Source organism: Pseudorasbora parva, chromosome 1, assembly GCF_024679245.1.
Source record: "Pseudorasbora parva isolate DD20220531a chromosome 1, ASM2467924v1, whole genome shotgun sequence".
NCBI classification, from domain to species: Eukaryota; Metazoa; Chordata; class Actinopteri; order Cypriniformes; family Gobionidae; genus Pseudorasbora; species Pseudorasbora parva.
Window position 1 is genome coordinate 3,216,112 of NC_090172.1, and position 21,564 is coordinate 3,237,675.

General features: G+C 37.9%; 1 protein-coding gene across 3 annotated transcripts; it reads left to right on the forward strand.

The window, feature by feature from the left end:
- The first annotated feature begins 4,248 nt into the window (after positions 1-4,248).
- ist1 (IST1 factor associated with ESCRT-III) lies at positions 4,249-19,066 on the forward strand. Of its 3 annotated transcripts, XM_067452291.1 has the most exons (11): positions 4,249-4,373; positions 7,658-7,754; positions 7,836-8,016; positions 11,413-11,500; positions 11,588-11,671; positions 12,176-12,286; positions 12,368-12,565; positions 13,449-13,559; positions 15,922-15,949; positions 17,283-17,331; positions 17,787-17,856. In XM_067452291.1, exons 2-10 carry the CDS (start codon positions 7,667-7,669, stop codon positions 17,288-17,290), a joined length of 897 nt encoding a protein of 298 aa, XP_067308392.1. In that variant the 5' UTR covers positions 4,249-4,373; positions 7,658-7,666; the 3' UTR covers positions 17,291-17,331; positions 17,787-17,856. The 3 variants fall into 3 exon arrangements, with proteins under 3 accessions (XP_067308392.1, XP_067308316.1, XP_067308256.1); XM_067452215.1 differs by lacking the exon at positions 15,922-15,949 and having other exon boundaries at positions 17,787-19,066; XM_067452155.1 differs by lacking the exons at positions 15,922-15,949; positions 17,283-17,331; positions 17,787-17,856 and having other exon boundaries at positions 13,449-15,854.
- The last annotated feature ends 2,498 nt before the right edge of the window (positions 19,067-21,564 follow it).

Sequence of the window (21,564 nt, forward strand, 5' to 3'; positions counted from 1 at the left end):
AGTCATAATTGTGAGATGTAGACATAATTGTGAGATATAAAGTCAGAATTGTGAGATATAGACATAATTGTGAGATATAATGTCATAATTGAGTGATATAAAGTCAGAATTGTGAGATATAAAGTCAGAATTGAGTGATATAAAGTCAGAATTGAGTAATATAAAGTCATAATTGTGAGATATAGACATAATTGAGTGATATAAAGTCAGAATTGAGTAATATAAAGTCATAATTGTGAGATATAGACATAATTGTGAGATATAAAGTCATAATTGTGAGATATAAAGTCATAATTGTGAGATATAAAGTCATAATTGAGTAATATAAAGTCAGAATTGTGAGATATAGACATAATTGAGTAATATAAAGTCATAATTGTGAGATATAGACATAATTGTGAGATATAAAGTCATAATTGTGAGATATAAAGTCATAATTGTGAGATATAATGTCATAATTGAGTAATATAAAGTCATAATTGTGAGATATAGACATAATTGTGAGATATAATGTCATAATTGAGAGATATAAAGTCATAATTGTGAGATATAGACATAATTGTGAGATATAAAGTCAGAATTGTGAGATATAAAGTCAGAATTGTGAGATATAAAGTCATAATTGTGAGATATAAAGTCAGAATTGTGAGATATAAAGTCATAATTGTGAGATATAAAGTCATAATTGTGAGATATAAAGTCATAATTGTGAGATGTAGTCATAATTGAGTGATATAAAGTCATAATTGTGAGATATAGTCATAATTGTGAGATATAGACATAATTGAGTGATATAAAGTCAGAATTGTGAGATATAAAGTCATAATTGTGAGATATAAAGTCATAATTGTGAGATATAGTCATAATTGAGTGATATAAAGTCATAATTGTGAGATATAAAGTCATAATTGTGAGATATAGTCATAATTGAGTGATATAAAGTCATAATTGTGAGATATAAAGTCATAATTGTGAGATATAGACATAATTGAGAGATATAAAGTCATAATTGAGTGATATAAAGTCATAATTGTGAGATATAAAGTCATAATTGTGAGATATAGTCATAATTGAGTGATATAAAGTCAGAATTGTGAGATATAAAGTCATAATTGTGAGATATAAAGTCATAATTGTGAGATATAGTCATAATTGAGTGATATAAAGTCATAATTGTGAGATATAAAGTCATAATTGTGAGATATAGACATAATTGAGTGATATAAAGTCATAATTGTGAGATATAAAGTCATAATTGTGAGATATAAAGTCAGAATTGTGAGATATAAAGTCATAATTGTGAGATATAGACATAATTGAGTGATATAAAGTCATAATTGTGAGATATAGTCATAATTGTAAGATATAAAGTAATAATTGTGAGATATAGACATAATTGAGTGATATAAAGTCAGAATTGTGAGATATAAAGTCATAATTGTGAGATATAGTCATAATTGTAAGATATAAAGTAATAATTGTGAGATATAAAGTCATAATTGTGAGATATAGTCATAATTGAGTGATATAAAGTCATAATTGTGAGATATAGTCATAATTGTAAGATATAAAGTAATAATTGTGAGATATAAAGTCATAATTGTGAGATATAAAGTCATAATTGTGAGATATAGACATAATTGAGTGATATAAAATCATAATTGTGAGATATAGACATAATTGTGAGATATAAAGTCATAATTGTAAGATATAAAGTAATAATTGTGAGATATAGACATAATTGAGTGATATAAAGTCAGAATTGTGAGATATAAAGTCATAATTGTGAGATATAGACATAATTGAGAGATATAAAGTCATAATTGAGTGATATAAAGTCATAATTGTGAGATATAAAGTCATAATTGTGAGATATAGACATAATTGAGTGATATAAAGTAATAATTGAGTGATATAAAGTCAGAATTGTGAGATATAAAGTCATAATTGTGAGATATAAAGTCATAATTGTGAGATATAGTCATAATTGAGTGATATAAAGTCATAATTGTGAGATATAAAGTCATAATTGTGAGATATAGACATAATTGAGTGATATAAAGTCATAATTGTGAGATATAAAGTCATAATTGAGTGATATAAAGTCATAATTGTGAGATATAAAGTCATAATTGTGAGATATAAAGTCATAATTGAGAGATATAAAGTCATAATTGTGAGATATAAAGTCATAATTGTGAGATATAAAGTCATAATTGTGAGATATAGTCATAATTGAGTGATATAAAGTCATAATTGTGAGATATAAAGTCATAATTGTGAGATATAGACATAATTGAGTGATATAAAGTCATAATTGTGAGATATAAAGTCATAATTGTGAGATATAGACATAATTGAGAGATATAAAGTCATAATTGAGTGATATAAAGTCATAATTGTGAGATATAAAGTCATAATTGTGAGATATAAAGTCATAATTGTGAGATATAGACATAATTGAGTGATATAAAGTAATAATTGTGAGATATAAAGTCATAATTGTGAGATATAGACATAATTGAGAGATATAAAGTCATAATTGTGAGATATAGACATAATTGTGAGATATAAAGTCATAATTGTGAGATATAAAGTCATAATTGTGAGATATAGACATAATTGAGTGATATAAAGTCATAATTGTGAGATATAGTCATAATTGTAAGATATAAAGTAATAATTGTGAGATATAAAGTCATAATTGTGAGATATAAAGTCAGAATTGTGAGATATAGACATAATTGAGTGATATAAAGTCATAATTGTGAGATATAAAGACAGAATTGATAGATATAAAGTCAGAATTGAGATATAAAAAAATATCTATAATACATATAAATAATTAATTTATAAGATATAGAGAATTGTGAGATATAAACGTGTGCGGCCGTTTATTTGGCTCAAGATAAAAAAGGATACAGCTGAAATTAAAATGTTACAATGCATCTCTATCCACTTTCAGTTCCTTTAAGAATTTGTATAGGCCTACTCATACATAGATTTTTTTCTTTGTCAGGTTTGTGTGTATTGTTGTGTTGGCATGAAAATGAGTTATATCCGAGTTTATATCCATCCGGCTCCTCGAACAAGAACAAATGTAGGGCGGGGCTTGATTGGACGGTTGTGGTTTGCCATTGGCTGATCTCGTGTGAGTGACAGGTGGCCCGCCCTCGTCATCGAAGAAGAGGAGAGATGCTGCAAGAGGAAGTTATTCTGATTCAAATCAATCATAACTGATTACTACACATGAATTATGTAAAATAATGATGTACACGGATAAATCAATTATAATAAACACTGCAATATCCCCCCCCCAAAAAAAGAACTGTCCGTTTTGATTTCATGATGACTGTAAATGACAGCTGCTTCTCTCACTTTCTCCAAAAGATGGCAGCCGTGAGAAAGAAGGAGACTGTCCATGCCACCTTTTTTCTTTTATTGCAAAATTAACAAACAAATAATTCGATACATACAAGAAATATCAAAAAGTAGGTAAAAAGTTCAGATTTTGAACAATAATCCTAAAAGACGGAAGCAGAGAGAATAGAAAAGAAAGAAGAGGGCAAAAATAAAGAAAGAATATTAAACATGGCACATATTCTTGATGTTTTCATTGCTTTCTTATTAACAGAAGTTGAAATTGTATTTAAATACATCTTCAATTCTTCTTTAAAGAATTTAAAGTAGGGTTTACTTTTTTATAAATGTAGCCTACATTTATGGATGTGAAACTTTCCAATAAATAAAAGAAGGTTCATACAAAAACTAGCATCAATTAGATAACTTTCTTTGGCATAAAAGCCAAAAAGAATGTGTCTAAATGATAAAGAAAATCTTTTGGACAATCAGAGCATCAATATTATTCCAGAAAGATCGAGTAAAAGGACATTCCCGAAACAAATGATCACCAGTTTCTCCATATCACCTCTATACCTGTTTAATAAGCAAATGATCAGATCAGGTCTAAAAAAACGATATTTACACTTAGCCAATCATATTACAGTGACAGGACAAATACTATCATGGCATGTAGCCTACATTAGACTCTTTGCAGGACGATTATACAGATCAACATTATATGGATCATATTTAGAAATGGACCACTCGTTTTACAACCCATCAGAATAAAATGTGTTATTATTTGGCCTATTTTGGAGTAGTAACTATTCTACCATATCATGTAATATCATAAACATGACATCATTAAAGACATGTGATTAGTGACGGGGTTTCCCACCGGTGACCACGTGACGCCTAACGTCATCAATGAAGTCACGTCCAATGCGGAAGTGAATGCTAACCGAGCGGTCGTCCAAACATTCTGTCCAAACAAACCGACTGATTGCCAGCGTCTAAAGAGGAATTCACATGTAAATATGGCGTTTGTTATTTCTTATGTATCATTTGTATTCGGCATTGATGATGATTTATTAATGTCTGTAGGTTTTGTTTACTGAATTAGCTCATCTAGCCGCTAATCGAGAGTCTCTTCCTGGTTTGGACAATCAGAATCCTTATCAGCTCGAAAACCGTTTTAAATATTATTTATGCGTTGTGAAATAACCAGTATAGATGATTAAATCGATCCATATAACACTGTTTTTGACACTTGTTTTGGCTAACTGCCGTGACTCATACTACTTAGCACACCCCAGGGAGCCGAAATACTAACTAGGCAGTGTTTTTAAACATATAAGCGTGTATCCAACTTAAAAAGTGCTGGATTTTTAACATCTTTTCTTGGAAATGTACCTTGGTGTTCTTTGTACTACTCGTAAATACCGCAATAATTCTGTACAAAAGTAATTGTAGCGTAACCGCGGTATTTTGAACGGATACCATAGAAATGTTACTGATAATGCTTTTTTTGACATGGGTAACGTTAGGGACTACTTTTATCTGAAACCCTAATGTTTCTAATAGCTGACTTGTGGGGATGTCATGGCTTGCCAGTGACGTCACTCACCTAACAGGAGGCGTATCTCCAGGGCCGGCGCGTGCCTATAGGCGAACTAGGCAGCCGCCTAGGGCGGCAGCTCAGCCAGGGCGGCAAGAGAGAGAGAAGGCGAGAGAGCGAAAGCGAGAGAGAGAATTTTTTTTATAAATTTATTTGTTAGTTTTACATTAGGTAGGTTACAATTATCGCACTTATATCAACAACATTTTTTCCCACTCCATTAGTATGAATTTAAATTAACTTTAAATTTAGAATAAAAATTCGCGCCCCCACCTCACTTAGAGCAGCATCGATTAGTATATGCGTGCAAAATACTCTCGACTGTGCCATCCGTTCCGTTGAAGAGCGCTTTCCGCTGCTTCGAGACCATGGGCGCTTATTTGGACTTTTATATGACATCGCATCTCTCAAAGAAATAGGAGAACAGCCTACAATAGTTCTTCAGGATTGCTTAAGACTGGAAAAGTATGGCGTTATTTCCCTGTCAAATGTCGAGAGCGCAAATCTCTCTCTGCTCGCACGCGGAATGTAATGTGCGAGCGCGAATCTTCCTGCTCGTGCGAGAGAACTCTGCGTGCGCTCTCAGATACGCTGCTCTTGTTAGAAATGTTTGTCTGGGCTCACTCAGAGAATATGCCTGCACTTAAAACGATTATGCAATGTTATTATGTTTGATTATTTAATTTCTGTACCTGAATCACTGTGTCCTGCAGCTTCAACTGTTCACTTGTATTCAATAATGTTTTACATTTATATTATTAGGCTGAGAATTGTGAAATTTCACTGATATCTACTGTTGTGGGTGCTTATTTATTGTTACATATTTAAGGTTACATTGGTCAAAACAATGAAAACAAATAAGTATAACACATGATATTCACGGTCTCTGGACCCCCAAAGCAGCCGTGGCCACCCCATGTATAAAAGTCTTGTTCTGCCACTGCCAGTGGATTATTTAGAAATGTATGCCAACTTTTGCGGTGAAAGATAACTTAACTCACAAATTGCAGTAACATTTTCCCAATAAAATGGATTTCATTAATTTAGTAGTCAGTATTTTTAATTAGTTTTATTCTGTTGCATTTGTGTTTGATGCAGTTAGATATATCATAATTTTACTGGGGCATTTTGCCCACGTATCTATTATTACATTATATATGCTTATATTATATCTATTAGGGGGCATTTTGTTCAGATTTTAATTATTTTTGCCTTTTGGAATCTGAATTCGCGATTGCACTGGACACGTTTTAAGTGCAGGCATATTCTCTGAGTGAGCCCAGACAAAACATTCTAACAAGAGCAGCGTATCTGAGAGCACGCAGAGTTATCGCGCACGAGCAGGGAGATTCGCGCTCGCACATTACATTCCGCGCGCGAGCAGAGAGAGATTTGCGCTCGCGCACTATATTAATGTACTTTCGTGCTACAATAATGCGCTCTCGAGTTTGCAATCTTGTGGTGCATATGGTACGCGGTTTTTCGCGTGCATATGATACGCACTTTATGGCGTATTATACATACGAACCGTATTATTAGGGTTATGGCGTATTATACGCATAAAGTGCGTATCTATTTATACGCATGACCATGAGATTGTGTTGATTTTTCCAAATGTTTTTATAGCATTGAGAGTGCTTCTCACTCTCCCCGTCACTGTGAGCTCTGGAGAACGCAGTTTCTCAAAGCTTAAACTGATTAAAAATGATCTCCGAGTCCGACGTACAATGACAAAAGACAGATTCAATGGACTAGCAACAATTGCAATTGAGCATGAACTTGTAGAAAAAGTTAAACTCGAGGACGCAATCAAAGCGTTTGCCGCTGCGAAAGCCCGACGCGCACGCTTCTGAAATGTAGGCTATTATGTGAATCAGTGAATGTCTGTTTGTGTGTATCAGTCAAGAAAAAATCAAAACCTCCAATGAGCTAAAAAGTTGCGTGCATCAGGTCCGTGTATCATCTGATCATTTCATTTCCTGTTAGGAATGGAATAATGAGAACAGATAAATCCGCTTGTTTATTCGTTTTTTTGTTTAGTTTAAAAACGAAAAATTAGATTTTGGCTCGATTTTTCATATTTCGTTTGCGGTTTATAAAACGGTTTATGGGTTCGATATTTCGTTCGTACTTTTATTCTGCTGTGCTTAACTGAGGAAGAGCAGTTACCGCCCATGTGTAGAAATCGAATATTCAAGCTGTTTATTCATTTTCTACCTCTGAACGAAAAACGACAAATCATGCTGAATTCTTGTTTTTCGTTTTGTTTAAAAAATGAAAAAACGAAAAAGGAGCCGTTTTTTGTTTTTGAATACCCGTTTCTTTAAGGAAAATCGAATGGCCAAAATATACACTGACCTATGTTTAGTTTTATTCGGTACACTGTCTATTATAAAACAGAAATTGCAGCTGTAGCACTGTGTACTTTTTTCACGTTGCAGAATGAAAAATAAAATCTGAAAACATGCTTGCATGTTTTTATTTTAGTTTAATTTTATAGATAAAGAAAATATTAATTTGTATGTACATGCATCTTAAGGATACCTAATTGTGAGTGGGGCGGCACGATCGTGCTCTGCCTAGAGCGGCATTTGAGCTTGCGCCGGCCCTGCGTATCTCCAACATCTGTTTGTCTGTAGCTTCAATAACATACTAGTATGACTTTCTGTGCCTTTACCCTGATGTTTGTTCCTGCAGAGCCCCATCATGCTTGGTGGAGGGTTCAAATCCGAGAGACTCCGTGTCAATCTCAGGCTGGTCATAAACCGCCTCAAACTTCTTGAGAAGAAGAAAAGTAAGTTTAGTGTGTCTTTGTCGTGCACATATTTGGGGTAAGTTCCTTCTAACTGAATTGAATCTGTTTGATCTGAATTAGCCGAATTAGCCCAGAAGGCTCGGAAGGAAATTGCAGACTACTTGTCATCGGGCAAAGATGAGCGCGCAAGAATCCGAGTCGAGCACATCATCAGGGAAGATTATTTGGTGGAGGCCATGGAGATCCTGGAGTTATACTGTGATTTGCTGCTCACCCGATTCGGCTTAATACAGTCCATGAAGTGAGTAACCTTTTGTTCTCTCATTAAATGTGACTTAATGTTCTGGGGCTGCTTCTGAAAACCCATACTCTCTTGAGAAGGAAAGTACAACTGTAATTAAGTAATTATGATTCTCCCACGATTTTGAACAGACAACTTAACAAAATAACATGCCTTTTACTAGAAGTTCTAATAAAAATGTTATTTGCTGCAGTCTATTTAAAAAATATTTAATTCATTTTAAATCTTTTTTTTAATTGGGTGAAGTGAATGATTCAATGACTCGCTCATAAAGACTTAAGGCTTGTTCGACTTCACCCAGCGATGCGCAGACCGATCGGCGGCTGACTTGAAGCAGTGCATGCCGGTTAGAAATTTTGTCTGACTTGAGACAGCGGCGACGCACATGACTGTGTTGATGTCAACGAAGTATCGAGAGAGCGATTCGAGAGCAGCCGGCTGATGCAGCCGCTGCAGATTCTCAAGGGGGACTGCAGGAGGCTGCTCGAGCTCTGATGACGACACAGCTGATCCACGATTGGCCGATTCATGACAGCGATCACATGCGTTTCGTGTTTATTCTAAAACCTTATGTTACGCTAATGCTCAAAAATCATTTATTTATAACAGTAAAACCTCTTTGTGTAGTTGCGATGTTATATTGTCATGCTTATCAAACTAAAACTGATAAAAACTGTTGACAACACTTCATTGATAGCGTAGGCTTATATGTTGAACTTTAATCTTGTCCAAATAGACACTTTATTAAGCAGTACATAAAGTATTGAATGAAAACTGAAACAGCTGTGTATTTGAGAAATATTGCATTTATTTAACTTCAGCTGTGATAAAGTTTGAAAAACAGCGCAAGCGTCACTACGGGAAGCAGAAAGTGTCCGACTTCACGTCTCCGTTTGCAGCTCCTCCCCGCCTGCACGCAGCTACTGTCGCCGATCGCATCCATCCAGCCGCAGCCGATGTCGAACACACCTGTAACTTGTTTCATTACTGGATGAATCAGTGCTTTTGAACCAATCTCTTGAATGAATGATTCAATGACTCACTCATAAAGACTTCACTTGTTTCGGTACTGGATGAATCAGTGCTTTTGAACAAATCTTTTGAATGAATGATTTAATGACAAATACAGTTGACTTCTGTGATAATTTGAATTTGTTCAAGAGATTAATTTGCAAGACGGAAATAATGATTCTGTGTGTTTGAAAAGCTGTTTCATATCTATACATGATGATGGCTCTGCCTGGATCAGAACACAGATCTGAATATTTGCTGTAGGGGTGTCCATGGTTAACCGATTGACCGATTAACCGTTAAAAATTGCGTAACCGAGTGAAACATTTTGCTCGGTTAAAGGGGGGGTGAAATGCTGTTTCATGCATACTGATCTTTTTACACTGTTAAAGACTTGGAATCCCATACTAAACATAGACAAAGTTTCAAAAGTTAAGGTGGACGTTTGATGGGAGTATTTCTTTGTCAAAAATACTACTTCCGGTTAGTCATAAGTTTCGGCAAGTTTTTTGAGATCATGCGTCCCCTTTGACGTTAATGGGGGCGGAATTTCCTTGTATGGGCCTTACGGACAATTCTACCGGAAGAGCGTGAGAGAGAGAGAGGGAGAGAGCGAAAGCAACAGGCTACGCCCATCAAAGCGCTGGCTTGTAGGATGCTAAACAGGTGATATAACCAGTAGCTACTGACTTACCCACTGATAGGCCGGCGGTCGATCTGTATTAGCACTTTCCTCACGCGACGGGCGAATCATTTTCCTCACAGAGCGACTCACTTTCCTCACGCGGCAGGCGAATCACTTTCCTCACTGAGCGAATCACTTTCCTCACAGAGCGACTCACTTTCCTCACGCGGCGGGCGAATCACTTTCCTCACTGAGCGAATCACTTTCCTCACAGAGCGAATCACTTTCCTCACAGAGCGACTCACTTTCCTCACGCGGCGGGCGAATCACTTTCCTCACTGAGCGAATCACTTTCCTCACAGAGCGAATCACTTTCCTCACAGAGCGAATCACTTTCCTCACGCGGCGGGCGAATCACTTTCCTCAATGAGCGAATCACTTTCCTCACAGAGCGAATCACTTTCCTCACAGAGCGACTCACTTTCCTCACTGCAGCGCGCTGCTGCACACGTCATTATTTAGCTCCGCTCACATGACACGCCCCCACCCGCTCGGCTTTTTTCGGAAAGACTCGGAACAGCGCATCTTTCTTATATAATTATAAAAAAAATAAAGACTTTTCGGAGATATGCAGGATGCAATGCTACTCTATAGGTACTCAAGATTGACATGACACTGACTGAAACTGAGTGTTTCACCCCCCCCTTTAAGTGGCGTCAATGACGTGCTTTGAATTTAGTTGTAATATATTTTTGCACCACTAGAGACCGCCAGAGCGCTCCCAGACATTTGTAATATCCACAAGAAGTCATGCCAGCTTAGTTTCTAAGCGGGCAAAGAAAAGTACAGCGTGGGATCACTTTAAAATTGAGAGTGACGGGGCAAAATGCAAGTATTGCAATGCAGTGCTTTCCGCATTTTTCAAGCTATAAGTCGCTCCGGAGTATAAGTCGCATCAGTCAAAAATTGCGTCATGAAGAGGAAAATAACTTAAGTCGCACTGGACTGTAAGTCGCATTAGGGCAGAAGCAGAGCGGGAGCCGCACGCGCTGTGCATAACGGAGCAGAAGAAAGAAAGTTTGAAGTGATTCTAATCGCGGACTGAAAGCAAGATGGCCAGAGCTGAAGGAACGAGTCCACAGAAAGAGGCTCAGCCGCGAGTCAAAAGTGTGGGAATCGTTCTCGGCTGCATATTTTACTACATGCCCTAATCATGCAGGCGCCCTCGCGGCCACTCACATTGCTCGTGAACTGGAGCGCATCTCATCCTAATTTAACGAAACTCAGCGTACGCCTCGCAGACATGAAATAGATCTTAAGAAAGCTTGAAATGTCTTTTAACAATTTAAAACGAAAAGAAATAGGCTACTCTCTGATTACGTAATTCATGATGTGCATTTCTCTCTATAGGCGCGTTCACTACGGAGATGGTGGTCGTCAAATTAATAAACTAAAAATAATAACCCTGACGCACACTATGGTTAACCGAGTATTAACCGCTAAGGGCCTCGGTTAACGGTTAATGAAAAACTTGAAAACGTGCAGCCCTAGTTCACTGTGATCATACTCCTCAAAGGTTTATTAGACAGAGACGAATCGCTGTCATTTAGGAATAAGATTTCGTGGGTGTTTGAATCGAGATCCCCATCTTTTAACGATGAATCATGCCGCTCTACCAGCTGTTTTTGGCCTGCTGTATAGTAGGGAAGCGTGTTATTTTAGATGCAGCCTGTTCTTTAATCTCTCCATCCTCTCTTCAGGGAACTGGACCCTGGTCTACAGGAAGCGGTGTCCACTCTCATCTGGGCTGCTCCTCGACTGCAGTCAGAAGTGGCGGAGCTCAAGATTGTGGGTAGAATTTGTCTCCGTTATTTTCATGTATTTCTAGAGATGGAGTATGGATCATTTATGTCTTTTTTCCCCCCTCCTTCACAGGTTTCAGATCAGCTGTGTGCCAAATACAGCAAAGAGTATGGAAAGCTATGTAGGACAAACCAGATTGGAACAGTTAATGATAGGGTATGATGACGCATGCTTGTTTTAGAGGTGGTCATCCTTTCATTAGGGCATTTTTATAGCCATTTAACACTTTAAGTATTTGATTTTTGGCATTTAACAGTAATCCTGAGTTGTATGTTACCTCAAATCATGCTTGTTAAAGGGATAGTCCAACCTAAAATAATGTCTCATGTCGTTCCAAACCTGTATGACCGTAAAAGAAGAGATTTTGGAGAATGTTGGGAGCCAGACATCCCATTGACTTCCATAGTGGGAAAGAAAATAATATCGAAGTAAATGGGTGCGTTACCAATATTCTTCAAGATATTTGTGTTTACAGAAGAAAGAAACTCATACAGGTTTGGGACAGCATGAGGGCGAGTAAATGATTACATAACATTTATATTTGGGTGAACTATCCCTTTAAATTGATTGAGAAGCTGAGTCATATACTGAATATCACAGATATTTAATATGAGATCTTCTTTTAAGCTTGTGTTTTAATATTGAGTTGTCTTTCTGTAGCTCATGCACAAATTGAGCGTGGAAGCCCCTCCCAAGATTTTGGTGGAGCGTTACCTCATTGAGATCGCCAAGAACTACAACGTCCCCTATGAACCTGATGCCATGGTTCGGGTAGGAATGGATTTCCTCTTCCTTTCTGGCTTAGCTCATCTCTATAAGCTGGAGTTGTTTGAACTGTTGTAACGTTCACAGCCAGAAGTGTGTCCGGGGGAAGAGGCCGATCTGATAGATGTGAACAGTGACTTCAGGAAGCCTGGAGCGGGCGGAGGAGGAGGTGGTGGAGGAGGCGGTGGAGGAGGCTTCACCGCTCCCGCTGTCGGCATGCCTATGCCCATGCCAATGCCCATGCCAATGCCCACGGCTTTCAACTACCCACCGGCCAAAGGAGCTGTAAGACATGACATCTGTCTAGCTGATTTTACTTTACCTGAGCTGCATGATTCAGGATGAATTGAGAATCACTTTTAAAATAGAGCTCACTATTCTTATATAATTCTGAATAGACAACTAAACAAAATGACAAAAGGTTAATTTCTGTTTAATTCATTTTAATTATTTAATTCAAAATTAGGTTGCATGATTGATTCAATGACTCACTCAAAGACTTCACTTGTTTCATTACTGTATGAATCAGCGTTTTTGAATGAATCTCTTGAGTGAATGATTCAATGACTCGCTCATAAAGACTTCACTTATTTCATTACTGGATGAATCAGCGTTTTTGAATGAATCTCTTGAGTGAATGATTCAATGACTCGCTCATAAAGACTTCACTTGTTTCATTACTGGATGAATCAGTGCTTTTAAACAAATCTCTTGAGTGAATGATTCAATGACTCACTCATAAAGACTTCGCTTGTTTCATCACTGGATGAATCAGCGTTTTTAAACAAATCTCTTGAGTGAATGATTCAATGACTCACTCATAAAGACTTCACTTGTTTCATCACTGGATGAATCAGTGTTTTTAAACAAATCTCTTGAGTGAATGATTCAATGACTCACTCGAAGACTTCACTTGTTTCATTACTGGATGAATCAGTGTTTTTGAACAAATCTCTTGAATGAATGATTCAATGACTCACTCGAAGACTTCACTTGTTTCATTACTGGATGAATCAGTGTTTTTGAACAAATCTCTTGAATGAATGATTCAATGACTAACTCATAAATACTTCACTTGTTCATTACTGGATGAATCATTACGTTCAAATCATGCAGCTCTACATGACCAATAAAAAAATCAGTTTCAAATAATGTTTTCCCCCTACAGGAGCCCTTTAACGGTCCCGTTGGCACCTATGATGGCTTTAGCAACTTCCAGCCCCCAGCGAGAGGAGGGCTTCCCCCACAGCTCCCCAGCTGCCCCCCCACCTACGAGTCTGTAAGTTCAAGTGCTCACCCTTCCAGACAGACGGAGACGACCTTTCACCTCGCAGGGAAGAGACGTTTATTACAGTTCACATCCTGTCTAAGTCACATCCGCTCTGTTGTCCGTCCTAAGGGGCCGTTTGCACCAGCTGGACCTAAAACGGTTTGGTGTAAGATCTACGCTAGGCTACGTCCAGTTTTCCGGTTAATATTACACCTGTTGCACCATTTAAAACTCTGACCAGACTCAACTAGATGATGCACTTCCACACTGACACGTTCTACCATTCCCAACAGTTACGAACTTTGATAATAACAAGTGAAAAATACATAGTAGGGAAGTATTTGATTTGGGACACTACACTAAAGCCGCATTTACACTGCAGGTCTTGATGCACAATTTCTGATTTGGTGACTATATCAGATTTTTTGGATGACCCGCTTACATCATCTTTTAAAAGCGACCCGTATCCGATATTTGCATTTACTGCTGTAGCCTGGCTCTGCCCTCATACGTGTTTCCGCTCAATTTTCATTTTCCTTCAGTACTCCGTCTGGGACTGCTGTGTAGTCTTAGGTTTTCTCTGAACAAATTTTTACCGGTCCAATCAGCGAACAGAGGGAGTGTCTGAGAACGATGACGTTGATGTCGAGCGCTAGTTTGAGTTGTAGTTCAGTAATGGCGGCGGAGAAAGATGCGAACGAAACCATTCACTCCGTTGTGGCTCCGCTGCTGAATATCCAGAAGTTAAAGTCGGAGCAATAACAGTCTTTGCTGGGGTTTGTTGGTGGCCATGATGTTGTGGCCCTCCAACAGGGTAAATTTAGGAAAAGTTTGATTTTCCAGCTCGCTCCGTTAGTGATGAAGGAGTTGCTGAAGCTGTTCGGACGGTAACTGTTCCTCGTGGGGTCAGAAGGTATTGCCATCATTTAAGTTTCAGGGGCTGGCCAGTTATTATATAGCCGTCCGTCTCTCACCACCCGCATAATCCCCGGCCGAGTTACCTAACGTTACTGCTTTAGACAAACACCAGGTCGTGTGGTGATGTAAGAGTTTTCACATCTCTGAGTTTTCAAGAATATACCACTTCAAAATTCACTGTTTATTATCCTTTTTGACCCCTGCAGAGCACCGTACAATTGTGCTTTGCTGTTATTAGGATGCATTTCTAAACTTGTATTTCTTTAAAATGCTGACAAGTATTTAAAGAGCAATATATTTCATCACCGCTCAAACGAATGAAAATAAAAGCACTTAAACATTTAAATCGGTCCGTTATTTATAGCAGCATTTATTATCATACCAAGCATATGATATTTTATTTACAGCATACAATCATGTTACGGCCCACGTGAGCGGCGCGTTCCAGATCACAAAACTCTCCTGTCCACCGTTAATAAATCCCAATCCCAATGCATGACTTTTCGGTTTATCACTGAGGTGGCCTGCACAAGTGCACATTTATGTTGTCGGATTTGTGTGAAACAGGCGAAGGGCGCATGTCATACGGCACGACCAAATGTTAGCGATTGGTTACGGCTCATCCAATAGTTTTAAACCTCAACAGAGTTCCCGCCTTCCCGGAAGTAAACGCTTGTCAATGGAGAGTGGCCAGACTATATGTACAAATGAAATGCATGAGAGTCTGGTAAGACCAGGCTAGCGAAGCAGCCCAAGATGTTTTTAACCGGAAAAGGAAGTAAAACGGCACGATATGCAATGAACGCAGACAAAATGGTTATTCAATGTTTTGCTTTCTGCACTTTTTTTCACACATCTTTAAAGGTCAGCAAAACATTTCTCTCATAAGGCGGAGATAAAAGAGGAGAGCCCTTGATCGCGTTTACTGGGGAATATCCGATCTGACCGCTTACTTGGCAGACGATAATGCACGTATCTGAATAATATCGGATTTATTACCACATATGAGTGAGGCCTGAATCCGATCTGAGGATATCGGAATTCATGTGTTTCTTTACTGCTTACACATTCACATGTCGTATCCACATGAGAGGAAAAATATCGGAATTGGGTCACTTTAACCATGCAGTGTAAATGGGGCCTAAAATGGTGCAACAGGTTTTGTTTTACACATTTAGTCTTTCAACCAGTTTGCACGTCCAGCTGGAGCGACGGGCTCTGATGTCACACAGGGAGCCTCCGCAGGCATGAGCTACGGGTCCAAAACACTGCATTCTGATCTCTCCAGCACCAAGTGCTTGGCTTGTTTTGGGGGAAATGCTTTTTAAAGGGATAGTTCAGCCAAAAATGAAACACCAGACAGTTGTCGGCACCCATAGTAGGAAAAAACAATGGAAATCAATTGGTGCCGTCACCTGACATTATTTAAAATATCTTATTTTGTGTTCAACAGAACAAAGAAACTCATACAGGATTTGGGGGTGAGTAAATGACAATTTTCATTTTTGGGTGAACTGTCCCTTTAAGTTTTTAAGTTGGTATGCATATGCTGTATGCGTTCAGCATAAAGATGCAAAAGTCATGAACTCAAAAGGTAAATCTCACATAATCTCAAAATGAGAAGGAAGAAAACGTGCAATTGTATTTTGCATAAAGAAAATGAAGATGTGAATATTGTCATTATAATTATGGGGATTTATTAAATTGTCATGGGAATGTCACCTAACATATTTCATTGCCTTTATACAAAAATACAATCCTTTTTTCTTCTGATTTTGCTGTTTGAGACGTTCATCTTGAAGTATTTCCCCAAAAACTCCTCCACTGTGCATGAGATGTGTACAGGACACACACACACACACACACACACACTGACCAACAGGAGCCTCATTTATAAAGTGCACGCGTGATCGGCTTTAATCATCAGTCGGATTTCACCAAACATACAAATCATTATTTATACAGGCAAACATTTTCTTATGCGTACACCAGTTATGTAATAATGCAGTATTACTATATGCATTAATAATGCATATAAACGCTCAGTAGTTAACATGAAGTAATAATGCACTGTTTAATAAAGCATTTGTTTATCTTTGTTAATGTTAATTTCAACATTATTAAAATCTTATTAACATTATTAATGCTGTGAATTAACTTGAACAAACCATGAACATTTGGATTTCTGTACGTACGTACATGCATAACACACATACGTTATATTTACAGTATTTACAGTATATACATTATATATATATATATATATATATATATATATATATATATATATATATATGTATGTGTATGTATATAAATATATATATATATATATATATATATATATATATATATATATATAAAATGTATGTGTGTATATTTATTTATATATATATATATATATATATATACAATGATTATACACAGTACACACACACACACACATATATTATGGTACTTATATATAGCACTATTTTAGATGCAATTAATTGATTTGACAGCTCTAATATATATACACACATTTTAATCACTTTAACCGTTCTGATGAGTCGATTATGCTTGTTTACATTTAATTGTGCGATTTATAAAGTGGGATGCTCTTATTTTGTGCGTTTGGATGTTTTAAGAATATTTTGTGGGAACGTCTGTGATATGTCTGTATGTTGGCCTCTCGGGTGCTCTTTATATAGGAGGTGTCCGTGTTCACTAACAACTAACTCACAGATTAATAGGTTTACACTAAATGAACACTAATTCTTCACAGTACGAGTCTGGCTGCTGTGAGTGGTTGTTAACCTGTTTCATGTGTTCTTTAAGATCGATGACATGTCAATCAAACCCTGTGATTCTTCCCAGGTCATCCCAGGTATGTGCTCTGTCCTAATATGACCCCCCAGTCTTATTACACTGCAAAAAAACTGCTCTTCTTACTCAGTAATATGTCTTGTTTCTAGTCTAAATATCTAACAAATGCTAAATCAAGATGCATTTACTAGATCAGTAAAACGACATAAGATATTTTGCGTTGTTTTCTTAAAAATAAATCAAAATGTGAGTGAGTTTTTGCTTAAAACAGGCAAAATGATCTGCCAATGGGGTGAGAAAAATAATCGTGTTCCTTGTTTCCGTCCCAAACTGAAATAAGATGCAAAAACTTACTTCATTTAGATATTTTCCCCAGTTGTCACTTATCTAGTAAATGCATCTTGATTTAAGAATTTTTAGATATTTGGACTGGAAACAAGAAAAAAATACTGAATAAGAAAAGCATTTTTTTGCAGTGTATGATAATCTTATAAGCTGTGTTTTTTTTCTCTTCAGGCCCGTCCCCGTCTGGTCAGATCTATGACAACTCCAACCTTCCCGAACTCCCGTCTGTTCCCGACACACTCCCGGCCTCATCCTTCGGAGCGAACGCAAACACATCGGACGACATCGACTTCGACGACCTGTCACGACGCTTCGAGGAGCTCAAGAAGAAGACCTAATCGATACGCTTCATTTATTCCCATACTCAGATCTTCTGGTGGAGGTGTCATATCATATTTCTTACCTAACACAATGAAGGATGGGACGCAGGATAGGCGTGCACGTGGGAGAAATGTATACAAATGGACTACTGACCGAACACTTCCTTTTTATGAGCACTTTGCATAGACTTCTGCTAGACTTCATCTTATCGTGTAATCGCTGCAGACAATATCTAACTTTCCCTCAGCAAAAGCAGGTTTAACCTGTTGCCATTATTTACACCCAGAGCTGCGTAACGACCGAACCTTCATAACACACGTCATGAGTTGCTCATCCAGTGACTCTGCGTTTTTGTTATTGACAGGAAGCCATTTAGACCTGGGGCCTATTGCACAAAACTAGGATAAGGGATTAAACCGGGATATCTTGGTGATCTTGTCATCTGTATGCAAAATGTAGTACACCGCTGTCATTTAAACGTACCCTGAAGGCACACTCACACCAAGAACGATAACAAAGACGAAAAATAACTGTATATTAGTGGATAAATTGAGCCAGGATCACCAAGAAATCCTGGCTTAATCCCTTATCCTAGTTTTGTGCAATAGGCCCCTGATGTTCGAGGCAGAATCTGACCCTAACATTTAATAAATCATCTCCTTGTCCTAAAGTTTGTGTTAATATAAGCCTGTTTTATTATTTGACTCGAGAGGAAATGCTTTTCATTGGTCCACAGTTGATAGCACTCCTTGTTTCTGGTCTTGTCTGTGTGTTTTCTGGCCTGAGTTTGCCTTAGTTTCCATCTCTTAAACTGTGGCCTTGCCGTTCCACCCTTTCTCTGAGACACGTGACTATCTGACAGCTTGTATAATGAGCAGCTCCTTTAGTAAGTCTGATTCTTCTTCTGGGTGGAGGTTTTACCAGTGTCAGTGTCTTGAGTTTGGATTGTATAGTAGGTTTTATATCTGTGTGACTGCTTTGCCCTTGACTTTATAACACTAATTTGTGTTTTTTTTTCCCCTTTCAAATCATCTAAATATGATTCTGGTAATGTTTTGGTATGTTTGATGCTGATTTTAGCTTGCATTGAAAATATGCCATGTAATAAAGTATATTTGCTCATAACCTTATGACTTCTCAGCTAGATTCACTGAGTAATGAGTTTTTTTCTTGCAAAAAAATAAAATAAGATCACACCACGAAATTAACTAAACTTCTAAAACAAGTTTTCCATTAATAACTACCATATAATGGTTTATATGATGTGATGAAGCTCTGTTTTTAACCACTAGAGGGCGAAGTAATGCAAATAATTTGCCCTTAGCTCATTTGGGATTTTACCATGTGCACATTAATTCTTAAATCAGTTAAGCAAATGTACATTTGCACAATTAAATGCGTGATCAAAACTGATGAGTTGGTTCTCAGTGAAACTCTTCATTGTCTGAGCCATTGCATGCAAAATTATCCATTAATTTTCAAAATCTGTTTAAATATCTGACATTAAATGTTTTCTATTTACATGTAATATATTGCTACTAAAATTAATGCAAATGTGCATATTCTATTCTTTATCCTTCTGTAGGTTTTGTGGCGTTTGGCACAAACTGGTTTTGAAGCATGAATTATGTTTTAGGAGTTACTACATATTTCTGCCACAGAAATACATTAAAAAACTCTTATAGCTTGAAGGGGTAGTGACGACAAAATAGCAATACATAAATTAGCTAATTTCCAGATTGTGTTTTATTAATGCCTACACCTACCCCAACCCTAAACTTTACGTTACAATAAGAAAGCCAGGGTGTCGGTTTCAGATTTATCCACTCTGGGACCCGATTTAAAAAAAATACCGGTTTCAGACTCCTAAAACGCTGATCCGATACAACATTTTTAGCTAAACTCATCTCCATGTGGTCCTATATTGCCAAAAGTCTTGATACACCTCTCTAAATCCCTGAGTTCAGGTGTATAAATCAAGCACTAGGACTGCAAATCTACCGTTCTGTGCCTCTATTTGTGGTCTATGTTAAATCGTGGTTTGTTTGGACACATTGTATTATGGATGTACCACCAAGTGCATCAAGTAGACCAGAGAGGCACGTTCCCATTTACACCTGGTGTTTTAACCCTTCTCTTTTGTCCACTTTCAACCACTTCTGACCCAAGGGAGGGTCTATGGGAGGGTAAATGTATGACCTTTTTCTGATCTTTCAATCAAATGGTTGAAATAAGCTCATTTAATTTGCATATAAATGCACCCAAAGACAATGGAAAAACACATGGAGAAATGTGAGTGTGTGTAGTCTGGATTTCAGCCGAACTCAGCCCCGCCCACAACATTTGAGCTTGGGCAGTTTGGTCTGAACTCGATCCATAGAGGAGTATTTATGCCGGAACAGAAACTGACCAATGAGATCATCAGGGCGGGCTTTAGCCGATGACGGACAGATGATCAACAGAAACTGACCAATGACATCATCAGGGCGGGCTTTAGCTGATGATGGAAAGATGATCAACAGAAACTGACCAATGAGATCATCAGGCCGGGCTTTAGCCGATGACGGACAGATGATCAACAGAAACTGACCAATGAGATCATCAGGGCGGGCTTTAGCCGATGACGGACAGATGATCAACAGAAACTGACCAATGAGATCATCAGGGCGGGCTTTAGCCGATGACGGACAGATGATCAACAGAAACTGACCAATGAGATCATCAGGGCGGGCTTTAGCCGATGACGGACAGATGATCAACAGAAACTGACCAATGAGATCATCAGGGTGGGCTTTAGCCGATGACGGACAGATGATCAACAGAAACTGACCAATGAGATCATCAGGGTGGGCTTTAGCCGATGACGGACAGATGATCAACAGAAACTGACCAATGAGATCATCAGGGCGGGCTTTAGCCGATGACGGACAGATGATCAACAGAAACTGACCAATGAGATCATCAGGGCGGGCTTTAGCCGATGACGGACAGATGATCAACAGAAACTGACCAATGAGATCATCAGGGTGGGCTTTAGCCGATGACGGACAGATGATCAACAGAAACTGACCAATGAGATCATCAGGGCGGGCTTTAGCTGATAATGGACAGATGATCAACAGTAGCGTAATCATCACGTCATCAAAGGAGCTTGGGTTAAATTCGTTCTAATCCTAAACGGAGAGCTTGTTCGTATCTGCATCACCTTCACTATTTCTCTCAGAAATGAGGATCATTGTTGGTAAGCACTCTATGTATCCTTAAAGGGTTAGTTCACCCAGAAAAATGCATTAATTACTCTCCCTCATGTCGTTGGACACCCGTAAGACCTTCGTTCATCTTCAGAACACAAATGAAGATATTTTTGTTGAAAGCTGAGAAAGGCTTCAGAAAGGCCTCCATTGGCATTCAGTCCATTCCCACTCACAAGACCCATAAAGGCACTAAAGACATCGATACAAAGCCCATCTCACTACAGCGGCTGTACAATAATATTACAAAGCGACGAGAATAGTTATTGTGCGCAAAAAAAATCAAAATAGTGCCAAGTTATTGTCTTCCGTGGCGGTCTCGGCCGTGAGCTCAGGCGATAGCGGCTCCTCCTCTTCCGGGTCATGAACGGCGGAGC

What these genes read in the sequence shown, in the direction of transcription:
- ist1 (XM_067452155.1), top strand. Translation starts at nt 7,667, where the DNA reads ATGCTTGGTGGAGGGTTCAAATCCGAGAGACTCCGTGTCAATCTCAGG. An exon ending in ACTTCTTGAGAAGAAGAAAA is followed by an intron (nt 7,755 to 7,835) that starts GTAAGTTTAGTG and finishes GATCTGAATTAG; the next exon opens with CCGAATTAGCCCAGAAGGCT. An exon ending in AAGTGGCGGAGCTCAAGATT is followed by an intron (nt 11,501 to 11,587) that starts GTGGGTAGAATT and finishes CCTCCTTCACAG; the next exon opens with GTTTCAGATCAGCTGTGTGC.